The sequence below is a fragment of the Talpa occidentalis genome, unplaced genomic scaffold (genome assembly GCF_014898055.3).
Source record: "Talpa occidentalis isolate TD23 unplaced genomic scaffold, MPIMG_talOcc4v2.1 talOcc4.6, whole genome shotgun sequence".
Classification (NCBI taxonomy): Eukaryota; Metazoa; Chordata; class Mammalia; order Eulipotyphla; family Talpidae; genus Talpa; species Talpa occidentalis.
The window spans coordinates 30,256,937-30,283,168 of NW_023604972.1; the positions used below are offsets into that span (position 1 = coordinate 30,256,937).

At 38.8% G+C, this 26,232-nt stretch overlaps 1 protein-coding gene across 2 annotated transcripts in view; it reads left to right on the top strand.

The window, feature by feature from the left end:
- The window catches only part of KIT (KIT proto-oncogene, receptor tyrosine kinase), an 83,890-nt gene that overhangs the window by 31,813 nt on the left and 25,845 nt on the right, over positions 1 to 26,232 (top strand). For both annotated transcript variants that reach the window (XM_037530375.2, XM_054688375.1), the window contains exons 2-7: positions 5,430 to 5,699; positions 8,380 to 8,661; positions 9,935 to 10,071; positions 14,637 to 14,805; positions 18,944 to 19,133; positions 21,734 to 21,849. In XM_037530375.2, the coding sequence (XP_037386272.1) occupies positions 5,430 to 5,699; positions 8,380 to 8,661; positions 9,935 to 10,071; positions 14,637 to 14,805; positions 18,944 to 19,133; positions 21,734 to 21,849 (1,164 nt within the window). The remainder of the gene's footprint in view (positions 1 to 5,429; positions 5,700 to 8,379; positions 8,662 to 9,934; positions 10,072 to 14,636; positions 14,806 to 18,943; positions 19,134 to 21,733; positions 21,850 to 26,232) is intronic.

Below are 26,232 nucleotides of genomic sequence, written 5' to 3' on the forward strand. Positions count from 1 at the left end.
AAAATAATGACCATAATTAATATTTTAAATATTGCGATTTAAGACAAGTTGCAGGGCTCACAGAGGCTAATGCTAGAGCTTAGAATGGCCACATAAGAGCTAGGGGAGCTCAGAAAGTTTGAGGCTTCACCTGGATCCTGAAGAGTTGATTTTCAAAAAAGTTTTAGTGTTTTTTCAATTGTGCAAGACATACGTCATATAAAATGTGCCCAGTTCAGTGCTGTCAAGCAGCTTCATAACTTGAGCAACTGTTACCATTGTCCATTTCCAGAATTAAGGAAAAAAATCCCGAACAGAAGTTCTGTACCTATGAAACAGTAATTCTCCATTCTTCTCTTCCCCAGGCCTTGGAAATCTCTATTCTACATTCTGTCTCTGCACCTCAAATAATTGCAATCATGCTGTATTTATCCCTTTGTGTTTGGCTTATTTCACTTCATGTAATATTTTCAAGTCTTGACCATGTTGTAGTATAGGTAGAATTTATAGTCATGCATTGCTTAATGACAGGGGTGTATTCAAAGAAGTACATCATTGTGTGAATGTCCTAGAGTGTAACTGCACAAACTTACCTAGTCTAACCTGTACTCCCACGATCATATATGTGTCAGTAAGTGGCACCACTGTATACCACATTTTGTTTATTCATTTATCTGTGGATGGGCACTTGGGTGGTTTCTACCTTGTGGCTACTATGAATAATGTTGCTATGAATGTGGGTATAAAAGTATCTGCTTGAGCCCTAGCTTTGACTTTTAGGCATGGTTGAATTTTATGCTTGTAAAAGAGGTTATTTAGGGTATGTTGACATTCATCTTAAAATATTGCTAAAATCTTGCATTCTTGACTACTCATCATGTCTCTTGCCTCCCTTATTTATGCTTTTTGAGAGCAAGGACTGCCTTCTAGGTTCAGCACTTAGCAAGTTACCTGGGATGAATATTTGCTGAATAGTCGTAGGATTTGTATCGTTAAGCCATCTTTCACTATAGTAGTTGGTCCCAGAGTGATAGAATTTGCTGTATTTTTTGTTGTTATTTGGCTCATTAATTAATGTGTTCAGTGAACATGTAATAATTCTTAATATTAGCCTTAGCCCAACATTATTAAGGAAGTTCATTTGCTAAAGCAAAAACCCTGATATAGCTAAAATCCAGTTCAACAAACATTTGTTGAGAACTTGCAATGTAGGAAACACATTTCAAAATGTGTAATTTCAGAGCAATTTCAAAGCTCACTTGAGATACTTTATTGGTAGTGCATTACACACACACACACATACATCTACACCTTTAACATGAATCTCTAGTTTTGTTTTTTTTTTTCCCCATTGTGAGAACAGCATAACAACAGTCAAGACAGTTTAGAAAAAAAGAGAACAAAGATTACCCACAGTCCCACTGTAATATAAGCTCTATTTTCATCTCATAGTGTGAGTTTGGGAGTTGAACTTATAAATAATTTATTTTGAAACTAAAACCCGAAATACATCTGGTGGTAATTATTTTTTTTTAAATTTATGTTTGGAAACTCATACTAAGAGTAAAGGTCAAATTAATGATCTCAAATTTGGAGGCTTTTTTTTTTTTTTTGAGGTATATAGAGCAGTTTTAATGGATGATTTAAGCCACTCTCTTCTTAGTGGAGCAATGAAATTAGCATCTCTCCCCTCTTTTGGGGATATATTAGTGGACCGTTGACATGTTAAAGGGATTGGGTGTTTAGAACCTGTAGGTCCTTCAAACTTTTGTAAGGTCAGAGATTGAAGGGAATATGTTTATGACTATGCTGAAGGGAAACCTTCCTCTAAGGATTCTCAGAAGCCAGAGGAGGTGTGTTCTAGGCTTGAACATGAGTACCAGCCAAACGTGTGATGGGGTTGGACATGTTGGTGAGTTAGTGAAGATTGTGACTGGGGTGGTTAGGGAATGAATGGCACCCACAAAAACTGAGCTTTCCATATGAGAAGGAGGTGAGTTGGTAGATACACACCTAGGTATCTCCTGGGGGCACAGACAGAAAGATGGGGCTAGCAAGGAATCAAGAATGTGTGCAGGAACCTCATCTAGCCAGCCTGAGTCTGCTTGGAGAGACAGGAAATGTCCAGAAAGGAATCTTATGAAAGCTCTTTTTAAGTTGTATGTGATGATGGCACTAGCCGCTGCTACCTGTTTGGGTTTTTTAGTCTGGCAGAGGGGTTATTGAAAAGGTGGGATTTTGGGGCCTCTCTGGTGGTATAAGGAGTTAAGTGTCAGGGTTATGAAGCAATCCACAGCTACTGCAGCGCGAGTTCTATCCTGGGCCAGGGAGCTACCCACATGGTGCAGCAGACCTCTCCGGACTCGCCTGCTGCTCCCTTCAGCAGTGCATTTCAGTGGATATCTGCCTGTTCTGTTCCCTACTCTGTCTCTGGTGAATCCTCTCACCCCCCACACCTCTGGTCTGTACCCCAGTTCTTGTATGCATAAATAAATCTTTGAAAAAAAAAAGGTGGGATTTTAGGCCACAGGGCCTCAGGTTGTTAAGTATAGTGAGTTGGGGTTGGGGTAATTAGCCATTGGTAGCATGGTGGGAGAGGATGGTATTTTTTCTGTGAGGTGGCAAAATGCTATCTGGTGAGGGGCCACAGAAGTATTTTGTGGAAGGGATTTGCTGCCAAGAAAGGAGAAGTAGGGCAGGGACCCATTTGGAAACTAATGGAACCCTTAGAGAGGCTAATTGGAGAGGTGAGAAGAGGTTGTTTTGAATTGTGTCTAATATGTATTATGTGTTTTGCATGTGCCCAAGCATGGTTGTAAGTGCTTTATATAACAGCTTTAGGAAATAGATGCCATTGTGATCCCTACTTTACAGATGAGGAGACTAAAGCAGAACTGATGCGTAACTTGCCTGAGATCACAAACCTAGTAAGTTGCAAAGCTGTAAGGTACTTGTTGACAGTCTCAGTTTAAGAGTCAAGCTCTTAACATTACATGTACTCTACTCTGCTCTTGAATTCTCTAACTGTAGTGCATTAGCATTCTATTGAAAGCTCTTAACTTACATGCTCTATTGCTTTACTCTAATAGCTAGCATTTATTGAAAACCACGCAGTCCTATGTTAAACTTATTGCATTTGATTCTCATAAGAACTCTTAAGAGGAGGATATTTTTATTTTCATTTTCCAGATGTGGAAACTTGGAGACAGAGAGGTTGAGTGTCCTGCCTTAGGTCACACAGCTGGGGCATGCTTACATTAGCATGCTAGATTTCCAGAGGCAGGCATTATTTATTATTCACACTGTAATATCTACATATACCCTTCAATTCCACTCCTGAGAAAATTGAACTGATTAAATATATTGCAAGGTAATTTTTGTGTGTGTGAAATATTAATATAGGATCAGATAATCAAGGCAAAGGTGTGGAGACCAAAGGAGGGACAGACTTACTACCGGTCTTGGAGGAGGCTTCCCATCAAGGGGATGTAGAAAAGATGTTTAACAAAATCAAATATGAGAAAGGAAGGGAAGAGGCTAAAGAGGCAACCCATCAGAAGTGAGTTCAAAGAGAAAGTGGGTAGGTCCTAGAGCAGACCCTGAAGGAGAGCAAAGTGGATGAATCAAAGTCCCCAAATTTGGTTAAGAAGAGACCATGGAAAATACAAGAGTATAATTTAATTCAGGGGTAATTTCTATGTGCTCCAAGGTTAAAGGCCACAAGCATACACTTCTCTTGGATAATGCTAGTCCCCGACCCTTGGTTTCAATTTCCGCTGTTTCAATTAAATCAGGCAAGTTTCAGATGGGTATGAACAGCAGTCTCTCTCTCTGACTCCCTCATCGTCTTGAGATGAGAAGTGGCACCTGGAAGCAGGTCTCCACCCTCTCCTGTCTCAATCCCTTACTGATCCTGTCTCCACTCTTCACCCCAGTTATCTGGAACTTTCCTGGCATTGTTTACTCCTGCTGCGCTGGGATCTGCTGCTCTTTGACTGTCACCTGCCCCTCTTTCCACCCAGCTTGGATGGTGGTTACTCCTCCTTTATAACTCACATCACTTTATCTCTGTATATGTGTGTGGAGGGGGCACAGCCTTCATGTAGGGGTATCATGTGCATTTTCTCCATGATCCTGCTGCAGTGGTTGTTGAAAACCTTCTAGGAAGTTCTGTTGCATTGTTGCCTCAGGTCCTTGACTTCTTTCTCCCTTACCCATGTCATCATGTGTGAGTCACCCCCTCACCCTTTTTTTTTCACTGCATTATAACCTATGACTATTAATGTATTTTTTCCTCTAATAGTATATTGCATTTTTCTCAATAGTCTCAAATTCTAACTGTAGGTTCTTATTGCCTCTGCCTGCCTGAGACCATAGCTTTTCACTGATTTCCTTGACTCTGTTTGATCTATGGTATCTTGCTGTGCATGTCATTTTTTCTACTGAAACGTATAGTGTCTACATGATCTCTAATGATACATGTCTGTCTTCTTTTTAGCCTCATCTGATACTGTTAAGGTTCAGCCCTCTTCTTTTTCATTCCCGTAAAGCTATATCTTAGAGCTATGTTTTACTTATTCTGACACTCAAGCAGTATGTTCTTTAAGCTCTGGAGTGTGTGTAAAGAACACATGTCACACTTACTTAGACTTTGCCCCAGCACCTAGCACGATTCTTTTACAGATCATAATTAATGAACAGATATTTGCATTCATGCAACAGATGCATGTATGAGTGAATGAATTGGCTGTTGTGAATTTCCTAAGCTTCATGTTTCATATTCAGAGCCTAAAGTTTGCATCTTTAAACTAGTTTCCTGTCTAGGAAACCTATCTAGGCATTAGGTTGATCAAGCTGCAACCCAACATATGACATGAAATATCTTTTAGTCTGAGCTTAAAATAGGAGTGTCTTTTTCTGCCTTGCTTGAAATTTTATAAATGGTCCTCCTTTGATGAGCATTGTCTTTTAAGTATAATTACATAGAGATAAGTGAATTCACAAAGCTTTCAGAAAAAGCCAAGCTGTGTCATGGTCACGTAAATATTGCCTGAAGGATGGTCGGCCAGTAGTTTCTTCTCCTAGTGTGAGATTTTGTTTCTCTTGATTCTAAGGGAGGTGTCAGTATCATTGCATAGGCTCATATTCGGTAAAGAAACTTGACCCAATTGTATGTTTAACCTAGAGAAGCCTATGGCATCCAGCATATGCTGGCTTGCACACCACGTGTGACCTAGAGGATTAATTGAAGATTGTAGAAGATAACTTGATTTCCAGATGAACTTGGGAAACTTTACACAGAACCCTCTTTCTAACCATAAATAGCAGGGCAGCTTTGTCCTATTTTTATTGTAGCATACACAGAAGATGGAAATCAATATTGGAAGAAATGCTTTATTTTGCCAAGGAAAAAAAATCATACTCAACACTGTTCTCATTTTTCTTGGCAGGCTCTTCTCAACCATCTGTGAGTCCAGAGGAACTGTCTCCTCCATCCATCTATCCAGCAAAATCAGAGTTAATAGTCAGTGTTGGCGATGAGATTAAACTGCTCTGCAGCGATCCTGGGCTTGTCAAATGGACTTTTGAGTCCGTGGATACTTTGACTGAGAAAACACACAATGAATGGATCGTGGAGAAGGCAGAGGCCATCAATACAGGCACTTACACGTGCACCAATGAAGGCGGCTTAAGCAGTTCCATTCATGTGTTTGTTAGAGGTAAATGCTTGACTTTTCTTTCTTACTAGCCTATAGAGAACTTGGTGTTTTGATTTTAACTATGGATAACATTTTTGATGACTAAGTCATAGATAAACTTTTATTAGCTTGATCTAAAAAGCCTAAATTTCTTTTTGTTGTTGGTTTCCCCTTAACTTCAGCTAAAGGTCTGTGAGGCTACAATCCTCTTCCTAATGAAATTACAATATGGTTAGCCCATTTGTCCCAGTGCCCTGAGTAAACCCTGAGAATAAATTAGGCCCTTTGGGAAAGCCGTATTTTAATGCCTGGAGATCCCAGATACTCCCACTTAGTAAAAACACTTCAGGGAACTAAAGGCCTCTAAAGGCCTCAGCAAACCAACACTTCAAAAGAATTGACCCACTTTCAAGAAGTAAATTCCAGAAAAATAACTCAGTCAGCTAAACGCCCCATGTCCTTCCTAGGTCTTAATAGATGTCAGTTGATTCATTAAAAAAAAAAATTGTGGCCTCTTAGAAACAAAAGAAAAATGACAGAGTTCTGTACCTCATTTCCTAGGATGAGTTCAGAGATTCGTCTATGTTTGTGCAGTTACATATTTGTCGAAAGGAGGTTTGCTGGAGGCAAGGGTTGGGAAGGAGTAGTGTTTTGTTGATGTGAAAACTGAAGTACTTAAAGCTTAAGCGACATAATCAAATTATAGGAGGAGAGAAATAGTCCCCGTTCTAGTACTGGGTGAGTGTCTAGACTGGGTGATCATTGAGACAGACCCGAGGAGAAGCCTCATTTGTGTGTGGAAAGAAAAATGAATGAAAGTATTCATTTGACCAACTTCAAGAGTCTCACTTTTGGATAAGCCAGCCAGCTCTTTTATAATTTTTAGGGAGACAAAACTGTGCAAATTCTAGCTCTGTCAAGAGTTAATAAAGTTGATTTGTGTTCATCCTAAAAAGCTTGCCATGAAATTGACTGTTTCTTCTCCCTTTATCTGGCGTCCTTTCCTAGGTGGGTAGCAGAAAAGAAATGTGCATTGATAAGCCATAGTTTAGCCTCTGGGGATGGTTCCATAATTGTTGAGCTAACCTGTGTGCTCTTCTTTGACATTCAAGGAGTGCTCCATAATTTCCAGGTGATAATGAAGCATCATTCTGCTTATTTAATAGGATGGGTAGACAACTGGAAAAGTAGGGAAAACTGCTGATTAGCCAAATCGGTCTCACTGAGCTCATGAATTTTCTTTATAAGGGATGTCGTTGTCAGCAACTTAGAACACTTCTTTATTACTAAGTTAAAATGTTTGGATATCTTAGTAATCTATATAACAACAATTAAGGGAATTGAGGCATTAGAAGAGCTCGATAGACTCAAGCAACTGAGAAAGAGTAGATGAAAAAATAACCAGTGATGACCCCAGACCCATAGTTCAGTCATCAGGTCATTTATTTGCAAAATAAGCTAGTAAGGTTGGGAGGTACATAATGCGTTTTGGGAAACTTTCAAAATTGTTCTATTAAATGAGTATATTTTAGTGACGTTAAATTCATTTTTGTGGGACATCGATTTCTAGATACAAAGGACAATTAAACAATTTTTAATATAATCCATTAGTCCAGACATTTATCTTTATTATCTTTACTCAGTAGAGGGTGGTAGCATATTGTATGTACTGGATAAGCTTTTTATCTTTGCTTATATGAGGTCCCAGTCCACCTGAGTCTCTCCCAGTCCATGCCCGGTGTCCTGACATAATTATTAATAATACTCACAATGATCCTTGTTTGGACAATAAAGTATTTACCACAACATTCCTGAAACTCATAAGCCTCCTTCGTGTATTTGAAACTGTTTTGATTTCCAGAGTTTTAGCTATACCTGTTTCTCAAGGACTATGGATAGAGTGAGACCCACATGTTATCTGTACAGGGTAGTGAGAGTTTTCTAGATGATATCCTGAAGCTGAAAGATGCTGGAGACTGGGAACTCTGGAAAGGGGTGCACACGAGGGGCAGGGGAAGAACACTTGTCCCTGACCCTTTAATAGGTATCATCAGTCTGGCTTATTCAGTGCTTCTGCTGTAGAAAAAGAGCGACTATTGTAATAAAATATTCTCAGTTTTAAGAGCTTGAATTGTTTCATCAGTCAGACGTGGGTCTGAGTTCCGCCCAGCCCTTTCCAGACCCGGTCACTTCATGAGAGTCATTTTTTAAAACTTTTGTTTCAAAATCTATAAAATATTGGTTATGATATGGCCTTCCCTTGTATGGGAAAGAAGACAAGGATACCCTGGTCCACTGTCCTCTGACAGATCCAGAGGTGAAGGATTACTCTCACGGGCTGTGAGGGGAAGCCCCTTCTGAAAGGCTTGCTTGGTCTTTGTTGCTGACCCCAAGGCTGGGATCACCATCAGAAACGTGAGACGCGAGTGCCCATCCCATGGGGGTGTTTTTAGGATCAAGTGAGATAAAGTGTCTAAGAGTCTAAGCTTAGGCCTGAAACATGGAAAGTGGAATATTAACTCTTACCTGTTAGTTTTATTTAGATAATTCTGCTCTGGCTTGCAAAGAAGAAAGACAATAGCCTCTTGGACCACTAGAGCTTATTGTTATGAAAGGGAACATTTTAGATTGTTTAAAAAAAATCTTTCCAGTGTCTGTGACCAGCCCTTCAAACTGCTAATTTTTGATATGCTTATTATAGACCCTGCAAAGCTTTTCCTCACTGACGTTTCCTTGTATGGGAAAGAAGACAAGGATACGCTGGTCCGCTGTCCTCTGACAGATCCAGAGGTGAAGGATTACTCCCTCAGGGGCTGTGATGGGAAGTCCCTTCCAAAAGGCTTGGTCTTTGTCGCTGACCCCAAGGCTGGCATCACCATCAGAAACGTGAGACGCGAGTATCATCGGCTCTGCCTGCGCTGCTCTGCTGAACGGGAGGGCAAGCTAGAGCTGTCGGAGAAATTCACTCTGAAAGTGAGGGCAGGTACGGGCCTCCCTTACTTTCTCCTGGGGCTCAGACAATCTCATGACCTAAAAATTTCTCTCTTCTCATCCATCCCTGTTAGCATTGTCGATCAGGCAGCTGGCTCTTCATCAGTTCCTCAGGGTCAAAATAAAGTCAGCCACTTGTGGGTTCTTGATTTCACAACCCCAACCCCAGGACACCAGCCCATGGTGGTCTCCAGCTAAGTGTATCTGTCAAAGATTCAGTGGAGTGGGGAGAACGGTAGAGCCACTGACTTCAGGATGCCTCAAAGCACCTTAATTGCACAAACGTTCTTCCCTGAGAAACTAAAGACAACTTCAGTTACTTCCTAAAAGGTTTCCCTGGAAGGATGAGCATACAAATTTTTCACTCCTTGATTTACTATTGATATGTGAACTGACTTGCTCCTCAGCTATTTAATTTTAATACATTCTCAAACTCTTCCCAATCTGAGAAGGACAGTGCCCCCTGACTTGTTGGAACATACCAACTGGACCTTGTGATGATGGTATTATGTCAAGTCTTCTGGAAGATGCCTAGATTTTGCATCTCAGAGGGCATCCTATTCAATACCAGTTGGCATTTAAACAGTTGAATAGTTTTCATTCAGTTTTTGACAGAGTATGCTGATTGAAAATCAGGAAATTTTGATTCTTTGAAACCTGGGATTTTCAGGAACAAAGTTTTTTTTACAGCATAGGCGAGATGCCTGTTTGGTTAAAGGATATAACTAGCTATAGGTCACATCTTTATGAGACCTGGGAATTTCTATAAGAGGAAACCACTTTACTACGCCAGGACTTCTACCTGTTTCAAGACAGCATTGACCAAAGGGGCCTAGGGAGAGCACAGTGGACTGGTGGAGACTGTGGGGATTTGGTGGTAGGAGAGCTTCAGTAACCACACCTGAGGGGAGAAATCCTGTACTGCCAACATATAATTAACAAGGGTGTGAAACAATGGTACTTCATTAAAAAGGTAGTAAAAAAGTAAAGCCTGAAATAAATTTTAAAAAGTATTGTCCAGAAGCATTATAATTGCTAAGTAAATGCTTCTGTCTTTTCCACTCAATATTAATGAATTTACTTGAAGGCTGCATGACTTAATTTCGGGTATCTTCAGCTAGGCAAGTAATACAGATTGGTTAATAATCTACCTTATGTTTTATTTAAAAGATGATAAAATCAATTTGAGGAAAAATGGTTAAGTTAAAATTTCACGCCATAATAGAACAAATTACTTGAAGGCTGCATGACTTTTTTTTTTCTAGCCATCAGAGCTGTACCAGTTGTATCTGTGTCCAAGGCAAGCCATCTTCTTAGGGAAGGGGAAGAATTTAGTGTGACGTGCACTATTAAAGATGTGTCTAGTTCTGTGGACTCAATGTGGATAAAGGAAAACAGTCAGGTGCGTGAATTATTACTTTTATTTTTCTCAATATGCTGCTATCTCTATGGTGGGACATTTTAAGGTTTTTCTTTAAAAGAATCTGTTAAGTGTCCTAGGGGATGGCTCTGCTGGTGTGTTGGTCCAGGAGGGCTGAGATGCATTTTCCCCCATTTTATAACACCCTGTGTATGTACTTGTATACATTCATGACTAGTAACAGATCATTGTCATTTTGTAAAGTTATTTTGAGAAAATTGAGGGGAGTACATGAGACTATATTACTGCTTGTGCTGTTTCTTTAAATGACTTCAGTGGGGAAATTAAAAAAAAAAAAAGGTTAACTGCATAAATACCTAATTTTTAAAGCTATTATCCATACTATTCAGGCTTGATTATTTAAAATATTGAGAAAAGTTGCTGACTTTTCCTCCTTCCATAGTTATAAAGAATAGATGGTTTTAGATATTAACCAGAAAGTTCTTTCCTTCCCCACAAAATGGCCTGTTTGTTTGAGAGATAGGTTTCTCTTTGTATGGATGTGATTTCCTCCTCGGGGGGGCTGGTTAACTGAGATCAAGTTGCTAATGGTTTTCTATTTGTTTTGGTCACTATTACTAAAAGTTTTTTTTTTTTCCTCTCAAGATTTTATTTTTGCATACAAGAACTGGGGTAGAGGGCCTCCCTGGTGGCCCAGGGGTGGAGCTCTGGGTTGTGAAGCTTCCCGCAGCCTCTGCAGCGTCGTGCAAGGGTCCCACATGGTGCGCAGACCTCTCCTGCGCCCGCTGCTCCCCTCAGCAGTGTACTTCGATCCTTCTGCCTGTTCTGCTCCCTGCTCTGGCTCTGGTGAATTCTCTCACCCTCCCGCGCTTCTGACTGTACCCACTGCTTGTATAAATAAATAAATCTTTAAAAAAAAAAGAACTGGGGTACAGGCCAGAGGTGTGGGTGGTGAGCAGATTCACCAGAGACAGAGTGGGGAACAGAACAGGTAGACTGACTGAACATACTGCTGAGGGGAGCAGCGGGCGAGTTCGGAGAGGTCTGCTGCTCCATGTGGGTTAGCTCCCTGGTCGAGCATCGAACTCATGCTGCAGTGGCTATGGATAGCTTCACAGGTTGCGTCTTAACCCCTCATGCCACCAGGGAGGCCCCCTAAAATAGTTATCTTTAATCTGAAACATTTGGACATGTTTAGGTTCTTATTCATTTAACAATGTTTAGGTATGTTAAAAGTAAACATTTAACATGTTTAGGTTCTTATTCATTTATCTGCTGTATGATATCTACCATGTTAGACATAGCCTAAAATTAAATAAATTTTAGCCACTTATATTTGAAGTTTTTTCCCTCCCTCTAAATGTAGTCATTAATTACAAGGTCTTTAAAATGTCTATTTTTCCTAATATTTTGCTTTAAAATTTCCATTGAATTTCAGTTTTCAGTAATTATTGTTTGAATAATCTTGACCATCCTAGTTAATTAGCTATCACAATGGTTTGTCCTCAGTACATGTATATCCATTATACTGGAACAAAGAAATTCTATATTTCTCCCCACCCCACCCCTGCATCTTCCTAAAACATGCCCCATTTTCAACATTGGCAATTTCAGGCCAATTTAAAGTATTCTTTGTTAAAGCAAGTAACCATGGTGATTAGCATAATGCAAAGCATTATCATGGTATTCATGTAGGCATGTGATGGATGATACCTTGCTAAATGAAGCATGCCATTGACTAAGAGAATGGATTATACTATAGGCTTGTTCTTTTAAGCCAATGGAAACCAAGAAAAACAAGTTTTAATTTTTATCATAGAATATAATAATAACAATAGTTAATGTGTAGATTTCTGACTAACTTTGCAGAACACAGTCCTTAAGTTGGCTTTCTATAATCCCTTGATTTTAGAGAGAACAATTTCAACTGTGTGTGTATTTGAACATCTGTATAACTCGAAAATTAGCCTTTTTGAGATGAGAAATTAAATTGCCTCAGGCAGTTTCGTTCTGAACCATTTTTCCCAGGAGCCCTGCATGCCATTCCCAATTAATCCATTGGCACTGGTAGATAAACCCTCGGTGTTGGGAACTCTTTGGGGAAATCCCGTGTGCACCTCCAAGGGTTAAGGAAAACCAAATCAGGTGCAAACAATATGTAATGTGTGACTTGCAGATGGGGCTCGTGGCTCCTTGCCAAGGTTCATCTATGAATCTTTTACTGATATCCTTTGGCTTAATTTGAACTACTTAGCACTGTTAGCACCATTAAATCATTTCAAAAATCCAGTGTTGGATTCCAACCATTTAGAATAGTTTAACTCACAGTGAAATTTAAGATAAAATGAGTGTTTTTAGTTTTTGCAATTGTTTGTTTAAAACATGAGAATCTTGGAGTGTAGTCAACCCTTAGAAATCTTGGCTAGTTTTTCTAATGCTTTTAATTACGCTCTTTGATGGTATCTTAAATTATGGTCTTTGGGTTTGGGTGTTAATATTGCATCACTTGAACCAAACTATTCTTTCTGGTGCTGACATGTTTAGCCTCTAATGAGATTCTTGGTGTCTTGTAAGAACTAGAAGATACCAAGTATTGTAAGTATTGTACCTGTAACAAGGTACAGATAACATGTCTGTTATCTGAAGAAGAGGAGAAGTCTGGGACAGGATGGACTAGGAGAGGCCAGAGAAAATGTTACTTCTTGCCATCTCATCATCTTAATAATTGATCTGTCACAGTGAAATGGCAGATTTCTACTAGTTACTAGAAGAATCTCTTAGAAGGAGGTTAGCATCAAATCTATATAGTACTTCGAACCAGAAATTCCTTTAAAGGTTTTGTTTCTTCATCTTCTCTTAGAAACAATAGCTGAGACTACTGGAGACCTTGAGTTTTCACAGTTAAATAGGCTTCTCTCCCTTTTATTTCGAAATAGTCAATTCTGGCAGTCAGCTTGCTTTAATATAAATTTTTTTTCAAAAATCTAATAACAGAACAAAAAGTTCTAATTCCACAGTTGCATATAGTATTGCTGCAATAGAAATATTATGTGAACCTCCTATGTAATTTAAATTCTGGGGGGGCACATTACAAAGAGTAAAGTAAAATTGATTTTCATACTGTATTTTATTTGACCCAGTATTGCCTGAATATTATTTTTCTTGTAATTAGCATAAAGTTAATGTGACTTTGTATTTTTTTCATATTAAATCTTAAATCTGGGGCATGTTTTATATTTAAAAAACAAATTTTTTGGACGACTGTATTTTAAGTACTAAGGGTCACATGTAACTTGTCCTTATAATTGCTTTGTAGTCTGCCCTTTTTTTTTTTTTCATATTTATTTCCTCTCTGCCCACATGCATATATATTATCATATGGTTGTAGCTTTAAGGTCCACTCAGTTTATGCTTTTTAACTAATACAAACACTTTTCAAATTTTTACATTCATAATTTTGAATTACCTGGCATTCTGAGTTTCACTGCAATAAACATCTGGGAACTTTTGTTTTTTTATTATTTCCTTGAGATAAATTTGCTGGTTGATCAGAGGGAATGGACATACTGCCAAGTTACTTTCCAGAAGAATTGTTCTGATTTACAACATTGTCAGAATAATCTAAGCTAATAGGTTCACCATGGCCTGGCTGTCAAACCAGTCTTGATTTCATTTCATGTTAATATCAGTTCCTATTTACTTCCTTTTTTAGTTTTTTTTTTTATTTTTTTCATTGTAATAGAAATGTGTAATAGGAATAGGAATGTAAATCTGTATTTCACTTACAGAAAAATTTAGAAGATACAGAAATCTATTTGCTATTCCCTTGAATTTTTTCTAAAAACAACTGCAGTTCCTGTCATTTTTTTCTCCTGATGTGTTCCATACTAGAAATCTCTCCCTGTCTTATCTGTAGACAAGTAAGGGTGGGATTACAATATCACCATGATAGACAAATTCACAACCTTTTCTCTTTAGCTCATGCTTCATGGGGCTTAATCTTATATGTCTCATCTACTTTGGACTCCTTCAATAGTAGCCAGAATTCTGCTGGGTGAAGACTACAAGATGGATTTCTAAGTTATCGACATTGTGATTATACTTTTATTCATGACAATAATATAACCATTAATAAAATAGAATGTTTGTGTTTTCTTCCAATCACTGGGATACAGAATAAAAAATTATGTAACAGGAGCTGTTGATATGACCTAAGTATGCTGACTCAGAAAAAGTCAGTATTCTATATTTTTTCTATAATAACCGGAAGTTTAGCTTGATTAAAAAAAAATGTAGTGCTGCAAAGAGCTTAGAATTATGTATGCTGTGGTTATTAAGAAATGAATTTTCATGTTTTTCCTCCAATCATTAATAATGACTATCTTTCAATATAATCCTGTAATATGAAGTGTTCCAGTGACAGACTTGTCATGATGCTTTATTATTCTTACTTAAGTAGTGTATAATGAATGCTAATATGAAGAAGTTAATTGCTGCTATTTTTAATTTATCTAGGAAAGATCCTGAATATAAATTTTATGGTAATCTTTGATTTTTTTTTTTTTCTCCCTTTCTGAAACCAACAGACTAAAACACAGGTAAAGAGTAATAGCAGGCATCACGGTGACTTTGACTTCCAACGTAAAGAAAGGTTGACTATCAGCTCAGCAAGAGTTAACGATTCTGGAGTGTTCATGTGTTATGCCAATAATACTTTTGGATCAGCAAATGTCACAACAACCTTGGAAGTAGTAGGTAAATATCTCTATTAGAATGTATAAATTACTGGCAGTAGTGAAAGAAGAAATTACTAGATAGTTTCCTTTTTATGTAAATGGAATGTTGAACAGATTCTTAGAAATTTTATTATCACCAAATGAATGAATGGCTGGATGAAAATTATCCTTGTAGCCTCTTCCAAGTAGAGCGCAAAATTCTACCAATTTACTAAAGGTAAGTGGAAAGCTGTAACTGAAGTTGTTCAAACCTATCATTCCCTCTGCTACTTTCCCTCTCCTCTCCATCAAACAAATAAAATGTAAATTGAGCTTTTTCAAAAATTCTAGTCCTTGCCAAATGACTTGAATTTGAAAGTGGCCGTAGACTTTTCTCTTTGGGAAATGCAGATCCTCAGCGACTAAAGTATTTCTCTGAATCACTTGGTGGTGCACATCAGCCTTTTTGGTTTATCGTTTTACCAGTGCATGGATCTAGGTCATTTGTAGCCAGGAAGGCTGAATTGGACTTCTCTGCCCCAACATATGCCTCCTCTCCCTGGCCCTACCTTACCCTACCTCCAACTTTACACTTGATCTTAGCCAAAAGGCCGAGAAGCGATGCCTACCTCCAACTTTAAAGGTCAGAACATAGACTTTCAGGAAGAGTTCCTTGGAGCATAAACTGGAACATGGGAACCTGTGCCCCATCTGGTATCCACACTGGCTTAGCCTTTCTTCCCTTCCCCCAAAATCTCACCAAATGTTTATTTTCCAAATAGCTATTTAAAGAGAGCAGAGTATAGTGAAGTACTAGCTGGCTTTGGTTTACTGAAAATATTTTTAAAGTATTTCATTTATACACTATTTAGTATTGTTTGAAGTTAGTCTGTTTTCTTGTCTTCTTAATGTAACCATGTACTTTGTGCTTGATGTTGATTAAGCACTTGCAGGGTGGTAAAATTTTTCATCATGAACAATAATAAAATGATGCGATATTTATTTTCATCTCTCTTTCCCACCATATATTTCTTCAGTAATTCATGTGGCAACGTTAGAGGTCTGTAATTTATCCCACAAAAATCCCATATAATTTTAGTGTTTCTGCCCATGTTGTAATGGAGAGGATCTCACCAGACTGAACGTGGAAAAGACATTTTACTTGCAATTATAGAGTCATCCCAGAGAAAGAATACTACTCCATCCCTAAACATGATTGTGAACCATTTATTAATTTGAATAGAAGGCTATGCTTTTAAAATATTAAACTCCATAAGTGCTAATTTGCTAAGTTGATTAGGGAGCATGTTGATATATCAGCTTCAGCTCCAGAAAGCAATTAGTAAGGATGTTTTGAGCATATTGTTGTATGTAATCAGATTTTTAAAATGCATTCATCAATTTCCAAGAATATAACTGTGTAACTGGAAAGATGTGAGGTGGTGAAACCTGAATCTGGTTTTGTGTTGTTTCAGGAGATACAATGGGACAAGAACAGGAAGGAACAAAGAGAACAGTCATTTCTCTTGGGGTCAGGCACAGGTTTTGGGTGTGACATGGATTGGTGGGGACAACAAGGCTTAGGGATGGCTGCAGCCTGGTTTTGAATTGGGGTTCTGCCACTTAACTTTCAAATGCATCTGAACTAAACTTGGCCTGCATTTTCTCTTCTGAGAAGCACAGCCTCTAACTCCCAAGGCTGGGGAAAGGAGAAAAGGCAATAGATTTGATAGAAGTGCCTTGCATGATGTTTGCATTTGATTAGAAGTTAATGTGTCACCAATTTCTTAATGCAAATGTACATTAATGTTATAACTATCTGGATGGAGTTCTTTGATACTAAGAATTCTTAGACTTAATGAATGTGAAGACATAAAGTGGCCATTGAGCAAAGTATATGGTTTATAGAAAACTCAGGAGGAACTTAAAATGAGTAATTTATACATGGTGATTTGAGAGAATTAATACAGTGCAAATATTATTGTCTGTAGGATCTTAATATTTTGCATTGTGTGATATCTTTAAATTTATGACCTTGAGAACTTAAAAATTTTATGTAGCATTCAGATGAAATATTTATTCCTCAGAATTAACCTAAATTATGCAAAGAATGGCAAAGGGGATCATTTATAACTTAGATAATTACAGTGAGGTGGTTTCCACCTCCATTTTCCATTTGAATGATTTTTCATTCTCACCTGAAAAATCCATTTTCAATTGGTACACAGGTCAGTTGGAGTCCATTTTTATTCTGAATCTATAGGAAACCAAAGGGTAGTAATATGGTCATTGACAGTCTCACATGAGACTTTAATGCATTTAGCTACTTAGTGCCAAAGACAATGCATGCTGATTTTAAATTTTAAAGTTAATTTTTTAATTTTCAGAAATAAGTGGAAGAATAAAATTAAAATTCTTCCACAATCCCACTAACTTGATATAATAATTGTAAGATTTGGAATATTGCTTATTTCATATGCAACAGAATTTTCGTTATCCATACAGTGTTATTGTCACTCTCTCTCAATCTCTTTGTCTCTGAAAATGTATAGAGACTCTAGGGTCAGCTATAGTAAGAAGAGACCAGCCTTGACTTCTCAAAGACCTGTACCCATATCTACTCTCTGCCATTCAGTAGCTAGCTATATGACTTTCCTGGACTTGATTTTGCTCATCTATGAATTAGGAGTTTTATTTTTCACTATTGTCATAAGATTAATTATTCTCATAATTATTAAATAAGCTAAAATACTTAGGGCAATTCTTGGCATATAGTAAGCACTGCATAAATAGGGCTGTTAAGAATATATTGGCAATTATTTTATGATGTCCTTTCTTATATTATTATAGCTGCTTCTTAAGGGTGCTTTGTTTATGTAAACAGTTCTCTGATTTCTCATTTTTTTAAATGAATGTTCTCTTATAAATAGTACTTCTTTTTGAAGCTGTTTCACCAAAAAAAGTTCCCAAGTGGAAATTACAGGGGTAAATTGAAGAACAGATCACTTAAGAGAATCTATGTCACTAAATGCTTTCTAAAAGAGTGGTGCCGGTTTACAGTATGGCATTCAACGGGCTATTTACCGCACTTGTAAAATTGTTGAGTCTATTTCAAATTGGTTTGATTATTACTATTCTATAAGATGGATATATTTTACTTTTTAAGTCTTATTGAAGTGTTGCAATTGTTTGTAAGTGAAAAGTGATGGCTTATTTTAGTTATTAAAGCATTTTTCCTATATTTTCATGTCCTCTTTTTCCTATAAACTAATTTTGTTGCATAGTCATTTAAAAATATTTATATATTCAGATTTTTCTTTTATGATGCTTCTGTTGCTTCCAAATGCCCAGAACACTGCCTGCCTTTTTATAGAAGTTTGATAGGAGTCAAGTGTGTTAGTTAAAAATACGGTTTGATTATTAAAAAACTATCCTTCATTCATCTGTGATACATGATATAATAAGAAGAACTAAGTTTATTTTTCTTCAAATACTTCATGACATTCTTTCAACGTTAAAAAAATATTTTTGTGTAAAAGAACTGGGGTGCAGGCCAAAGATGTGGGGGGTGGGTGTTGAGATAATTTACTGGAGAAAGAATAGGGAACAGAACAGGTGGATCTCCTAAAATACACTGCTGAGGGGAGCAGCAAGCAAGAGAGGAGGGGTCTGCTGTGCCATATGGGTTAGCCGCCTGGCCAGGGATCGAACTCAGGCCATCACAGAAGACCTTGACAGTGGTAGTGCTGAGACTTAACCTCTAGGCCACTAGGGAGGCCCCAACATTTTTTCATTGAGCATTAGAGCCCCCCTCCTTCCTGATTTATGACATCTTATCACACACACAATTACATTAGGTCTGGATATGGTCCAAATATTTTTTTTTAACATAATGACCCTCTAGACTAATAGTTCTAAAAGACCTGTAAGATTCCGATAGATTTTTAATACACAGTGATGGGAGAGTAAGCATTTCAATTATGTGTGCTCTCAGTTCATGACAGTGATTTTGTAAGAACAAAATAGAATGTAAAATGGCTAGTTAAAATTCTTTAATTTGTCATTGCCAATTAATACTGGGGATCAGTCAATTATCTTTGTAACCTAAAGATGAAGTCCTGATTTTTGTCAGGTCATGTGGATAATGGATTCCTTCTGTTTTATTCTGTTATGATTAGATAAAGGATTCATTAATATCTTCCCTATGATGAATACTACAATATTTGTAAATGATGGAGAAAATGTGGATCTGATTGTTGAGTACGATGCATACCCCAAACCTGAACGCCAGCTGTGGATCTATATGAACAGAACCTCCACTGATAAGTGGGAAGATTACCCCAAGTCTGAGAATGACAGTAATATCAGGTAAGAAAACAGCCCTTACTGGAGATTGCACATTTTCCCCTCCTGTCACTTGGCTTTCCACATCTTGTTCCGTAACCCATAAATAAATGTGAGCAAACACCTGCTTTCAAAGGAAGTTTGGGGCTGAGTCTTCATCCCATGTTTCATATTCTTACATAAGAGCCCACAAAACAGTGTGTGCCTGAGTTTTCTGAGGGAGGCTAGTTTCCCTGGTTCTGAGGACAGTTCAAAGCAATAACTTGCGTATACTTGGGACACGTTAAAGAATTCTCTTCCAAGAGAGAGGAAAGCATCTTTAATCATTTTTTTTAAACTACAAGAAGACTAAGAATCATTAAGTAGCTTTGGGCCAGGCAATGAACCCATGTCTTTTACATCATATCTCTCATTTGATCCTCAGAACATTTGTGGTAGAAATAGTCACAATAGTAACCCTTTATGTAAGTGCATGTGTTTTTTTCTGCCCTGCAGGAAGGACCTAACACGTTAACTAATTTTAGTCCTCACAAACTTTATGAGTAGATGATCTTATTTCTCTCATATTTCCATGAATAGGGAACTGAGACATTTATGGGCTATATAGTTTGACTCAGATCACATAGCTGATAAGAATAGGTGCCCATATAGAGTTGGTCTGTTTTTCCATTCAGAAGCCATTATTGGTTGTAAGAATGTGGTGCGAGATGGTGATGTCCTTGGCTCAGGTCTGAGGGTTGAAGATAGACTTGGAGGGTGTCCAGGTGATGGGGGTTGAAGAGAGGGAAGCACTGAAGATGTCCCTTAGGAGTCGGGTCCATCAGCTAGCTGGCTGGTGAGAGGCAGCAGCTTTCAAGGAGAGAGAGAGAGAGGGAAGAGCGAGGGCAAAGGCAGTGTGTTCAGCTTGGGCTTTGTGGAAGTTGAGGTTGCCTGGGGGGATCTTCACTGGAGATGTTCAGGTGGGAGGCCTCCTAAGTCAGGTTCCATAGAGGCAGGAATTCTTAGGCAAGGGCTTCATAAGGGAGAAAAGAGCTGCAGGGGGAGAATTAGGTGGTGAGGGGAAAGAAAAGGGAGAGGATGTAGGTAAGGTGAGGCAGAGCCATGGTCTGATCCTAGGATGCTTGAAGCTTTGGTCCCTCTCAGAGGTCCCACTCACTGACTGCAGGCCAGGCGGTGCACTCAACTTCCTAGTGGGTCTTAGTGCCCAAGGGCAAGATTGGGAGAAGGTTGCAGGTATGAGTCATTGCTAACTGCACCCAAGAGGCATGGGGGATGAGTAGGCATGTGATCTTGTTTTAGTGGCTGGGGCACAGAAGCCTGGACTAGAGTTGATGATCTGAAAGTAGCAGGCAAACAGCAAGTAGTTGTGGTGATAGTGGATTGCCAGGGAAGCTGCTCAGCCAGTTGCCATGCTTGTGGTCAGTTGTGTGGGCTAAGAGCTGCCCAGGGACTCCATCCACACCAGAGCCTGTGTCAGCAACTCCCCTGATGGTGGACTGTGCTGGTCTGCTTGGCCACCTCTGGCAGCCCTGCAGTACAACAGAAGCTCCATGGCAAATACTGCAGGTCCTTGAATAATGTCATTTTGTTAAGTAGAATCAATTCCAGCCAGGACCTTGTCTATACGTAAGTGTCACGTGCTCCCCATGACAGAACCAAAAGACCTGGTTTTGTCCAGGTCTTCTGGTTTCCTCCCGCAGCCCAGATATGTCCACGTTAGATTTGTTGGTGTGTCTCAGCTGTCCTAGTCTTAGTGATGTGTGTTTGTGTGTGTGAGACAGAGAGAGTCAGAGCAGGGTGTTCTGCCCAAGGCTGGGTCCTGGCTTGTGCCCTGAGCTGCTGGGATAGTCTGGCCACCTGAGATCCTGAGCTGGAAAAAGCAGCTTGGGAAATGAATTAAGCTTAATATTAGGTTGCTTAATATTATAGGTGTTTGGGGTTTCTACTTAGAAGTCTGGTGATGTTTTTATGGCCAGAAATCTGCCACAGAAGCTAGACTCTTAGTTCTATCAATTAGTCTATGGTGAAATCAGTTTCATGATCAGTCATTTCACCAAAAGCCAGTTTTTGAAGATCCTCTTGGATGTCATTCAGTGAGGACTTAGAACTGAACTGCCAAAGACACGAGGAAGTAGCAGGGGCGGAAGGAAAACCAGAGGCCGTGGCGTGGCGAGAAGGAAGCAAGGGCAACAGTATTGACCTTGTTGCCAGGGCCCTGAAGTATCTGCCTGGAGACAGCCTGAAGGTAGATGGCTGCCGGTCTCGTCCTGGCCAGGGGAGTGTTGCTAAAGCAAAGCAGGGCAGGTGATTCGGGGCTTGGTGAGCGGAGCATGAATGAAAGGCTGTGGGCAGAGCAGACTGTGGCCCAGGGGAGATGGTAGCTGCACTCGCCATGAGGTTGCCTTTGTACTTAGACAGGCTTTCCCCACACACCTTCCCACACGACAGACATTTGTCCCAAATTAAATATGTGTGCGTTTGTTAATGTGGATCTTATTAATACTAAATTGACTCATATTTTTCCCCAAACAGGTGAGTATTTCCAGATATAGAAACTGTGAACAAGACACCACTCTGAGGGAGGCTGTCTGTGGGTGATTGATTTTTTTGTCCTTTTTTTGTAGATATGTCAGTGAACTTCACCTGACCAGATTAAAAGGGAGCGAAGGAGGCACTTACACATTTCTAGCATCCAATTCCGATGTCAATTCCTCCGTGACATTTAATGTTTACGTGAACAGTGAGTAAAACAAATAGCTCTTTATCTTTCTATTTTTTATTATTTTAAGTTGTGGCTCGTGTTTGTAACAGCTGCAGAACTGAGCTCATTGTGTGCTATGTAAATAATGTCTCATGATAATTTTGACCTTAACAAAGACCCTGTGGTTTGGTGGTTGGAAGAACATATAAGAAAACCAATTCCTTGACCTACATTTCACTGACCACATGACTTTGTAGACATGGCTCACATTCTGGGTGCTGCCTTTGAAGTAAACAGGGGAGCCCTTAAAGTTAAAAATAACAATTGTTTGAGGGAAAGTGTATTATTATTATTATTGATTGTTAAAATGAGTACCCAGAGGTTGCACAGCAGCTGGATTGTCATGGTGGGTGAGAGAAGAGATGCTATCAATCCCTTACATGATTTCTTCGTACGATGCTTTCTCTTCGGGGTTGTGACATTTGTGTTTAGATTGTTTTCCCAGTAAGATGAAAGTGATATTCGCTCACTGGGTCCCTACTGGGCACCATGTGGGAGCAGGTGGTTTGGGGTGGAAAGATGGTTGTGAGCTTGGGAACCTGAGCACTCTCGAGTCCTCTCTGATTGTGGCCGACACCCCTGCAGCGTCTTAGAGAAATGTCTCTGCTTGGAGATTGAAGCCAAGGGCAGGTGCCACCACCTAGAACTTGTGAGACATGCAGGGCTTCCTCCCGGCTCTTCTTTGGGGCCTACCTGCATCTCCAAGGATGAGCGGTAGCACCACCCAGGCCACTCTGGCCTGCAGGCCTCCAAAGATAGGGAATGCCAAAGGGAGTAATTCCCAGAAGTGGCCATCAGCATTAGCTATCCTGGCTGAATGGGGGAGGAGGAGATAGCCTGGAACATTTTCTAGAGAGCAACTTCCTGTGCTGAGCACAGAGCAGGTGTGGGCCTCAGGAGGGGCCATGAGAGCAAAGGGCGGGGGAGTGCCAGGTCCTCCCCCTCCAGGTGCTTACTTATGGTAGGAGTGCTTTTCCATCTTCATCTCATCCCTGCTGCAGCTCAGCAGTGTGGTGGGGTGGCTAGTGAGGTTCATTTCTAAATGAAGGCAAGAAACAGCTAGTAGGCTTTTGATTGCTAATCTGGAGTCTTGACTATACCCACATTTGAAAAATTGTGTTTCCTGAGCAAGGTGTTAATATGTTTGGATAAAGAGCTTGTCTGTGCAGTTAAACATTTGTCTTAACTCCAGGCCTTATAAGGATCCTGATATGCTAATAGGTATCTTTCCTCCCTAGGAGGGTGCTGTGGGATGGAGGTTTTGTCCCAAATTTGTTTGACCACAGAACTCTCCTTTCCCGATGGAATTATGTTAATTAATATCTCAATTCCTCTGAACAGTTTTGATTATTTGGTATCTCATTGGCTTGCAATTGAAATAGCTCTAGATTAATTCAAATGTTAATCAGAGGAGCTTAGTGTATTACACATGGGTAAAATTACCTGCTTCTGAAAAATCTTAATATTCTAGTAATTTTAGAGATGACTGCAGCTAAATCAATATCCTTGCACACTTAATAGGCACAACATCCATATAGAACTTTGTTTTGGTTGCTCTGGGGCAGAGCTTCTCAAAGTATCTATGATAAAGGATCTTACTCTTTTTCTCTTTCTTTACATAGATACACACACACACATGCACAGATATACATATCTATACAGATATCCTGAATGTTTTCTGGATCAATGCTTCTTGTAAAATCCAGAGATATATAATTACAATTATGCTTTATTATTATATCAACAGATATAAAAATTACTCTGCCAGATTCCTCCTCCTAAATGTTCGCTCTCACTTTCTATACTTCCCTCCTGTTCACCAGTAACCCCAGATCACAGGCCTGACCTTCTCCCCAGCCTTCCCGATGGGAAGCTCAGCACTGGGACTTGTGTAAAATTTAGTGCTGTTTGAGTCTCTCTTTCCCTAGCTCAAGACAAAGGCAAATTAAGGATTGTCTCTCTTCCCCTTTTTCATTTCCATTTGTCAGCCTGTGGTCTGCCATTTTCATGAGTCATTGACCTTAGAAGGACATTCTGAAGCCACCCTTACTTCTCTGGGTGACAAAATTGCTCTAATTTTACTTACCGAGCTTATGTGTCATCGACAGGCTTATTATGAACCTGTGCTGGTGAAATCACGAAATCATGCCTGTGAGATACCAGAGAGGAAATGGCATTAACCAGTGATGCTTTCCTGGCTCCCTGTTGGTGCAGGAGGAGTTTTCTAGGGCATGGGTTGTACATCCCTACCCAGCTGTGTGCACTCCTGGGCAGAGGCGTGGCGGTGTACTCTCTGCCCTCTTAGGTTAAGCTCCTCAGGAAGTCTTCTCATTGATGTCACTTTGCTACAAACACTAAACTGACTAACTGCATTTATTTCACTTACCTAACACATTGGATTATTTGATCTCTGAATGCTTTGACAGAGAAAGCGTTTTTCTGTGAAGATTTAAAACCTTGTGTCTTGTGAAAGCTTCCCAATTGCTCTTCAGAGATAGAGTTAGTTAATTTCATTGTTGATTTTATTATTCAATTGAAAAAAAAATCTAGTTAACACACTTATGGGGCAAGATGCTTTTATGTTAAATTTTAAAATCACAAGCTAAAAATAAACTTAAAATCTAAACTGGGAGGAGTTGTGTCCATTTTGACATACGATTTTAGCTGAGCAAAATATATATCTAGATCTGCAGTATGGTTTATTCTGTAATAAGCTTAGCCCCCAGGATGAAAAGATTTGTGCTCTGCAAAAATTAGAATGAATAAAAATCAGAATAATAAATGAGTAGTATTAATGCAGAAATTCAGGCTACTTTCACTTAGTGACATGATGCATAATTGCTTAATAGATTCAGCTGTGAGAAATGTTCGTGAAAATCCTTGATTTTTGGACAGTTAAATGTTTGGTGGTTGAAAAAAGTATTTTGAAAATTCCACAAATTTTGAGAAAGTGAGACAGGGAGAAGGGGATCCAATTAGTTATGTGGGTTGCTTTTAAAAAGTCATGTTCCGTCAGTCTTTTTAATAGAAAAATATGTAACAGTTAAGCTTGAAAATGTTTTAATACTGTTTGTTTAACTCTTCAGCTAAATCATTATTTAAATTTTTTTTCAGTTGACTCAGTCATATTAAAGGTGGTTTATAATGGCCAAGACCTATCACGTGTCTGACATTTCTTAATAGAAGGTCTAGTATAAACTGTTGTTTTTGTTAATTAAGCAAAACACAAAAGTCAGTGTTTCTTTGCATTGAACTTGCATTATTATAATTATTCTTGAATTGCTTATCAAAGAAGGTTTGCTTATCAAAACCAGATTGATTGTTCCAAAAAGAATATTGATATACTTTGATGAAAACAACTATTTGTTTACCCTGAAGTCAAAACTTGGAAAACAGAGTTCCAAAAATGATAAAACATCCCACTTATAGACACCACTCTTTCTAAAACTTTGGAGATATTAGAAAATGTGATATCACCCAAGTGCAATAGATAGCATGTGATACTTCTTAAGAAACCTGTGGTCTCTTTGGTTACAATAAACACCTCACAGTAAGATTTTTACCAGATGCAAGAGAAATAATAGGCTAAACACGAATTTAACCCTAATATTCCACTTGGCTCTTTTCTCTCTCCACTGAATGTTCCTAGAATTAATTTTGAAACTCCAGGGGACTTAAATGTTAATCAGTAATGTAAATATTTTGTAAGTTTATCTTGGCTTATAATTTCAAATATCCCATGTGAATTCTGAAATAATTTACATAATTGTGGAAAGAAATTATGATTGACATGATGAATCAGTTGTTTTTCAAACTTCTGGAATGATACAGTAGCCTTCCCCCCACCCCCTCAGCTTTATTGATGCATAACTAACAAATTTTATGATATTTAATGTGTACAACATGATGATTTGACATATGTATACTTTGTGAAAGGAGTCCCTCAGTGAATTAGTGTTAATTAACACATCTACCACATCACCTCCTCCCCCCTCTTGTTTTGTGAGAACATTTATGTTCCACTTAGCAAGTTTCCATTATATACTACAGTAGTTTCAACTATACTCACCTTGCTATATATGAGATCCTTTAACTTTATTCATCTTACGTAATGAAAGCTCGTACTTTTTTTTTTTAACAAACTCTATTTCTTCTCTGCCCCCACCAACCCTGGCAAGCACTTTTCTACTGCTTCTGTTTCTTTGAGTTTGATTTTTAAAAAAAGATTTCATATATAAGCAATAGCATGCAGTATTTGTCTTCTATCTGCCATTATTTCATTTAGCATAATACCCTTAAGTTTCATTCACATTGTTGCAAATGACAGGATTTCCTTTTTGAAGGATAAATAGTATTCCTGTG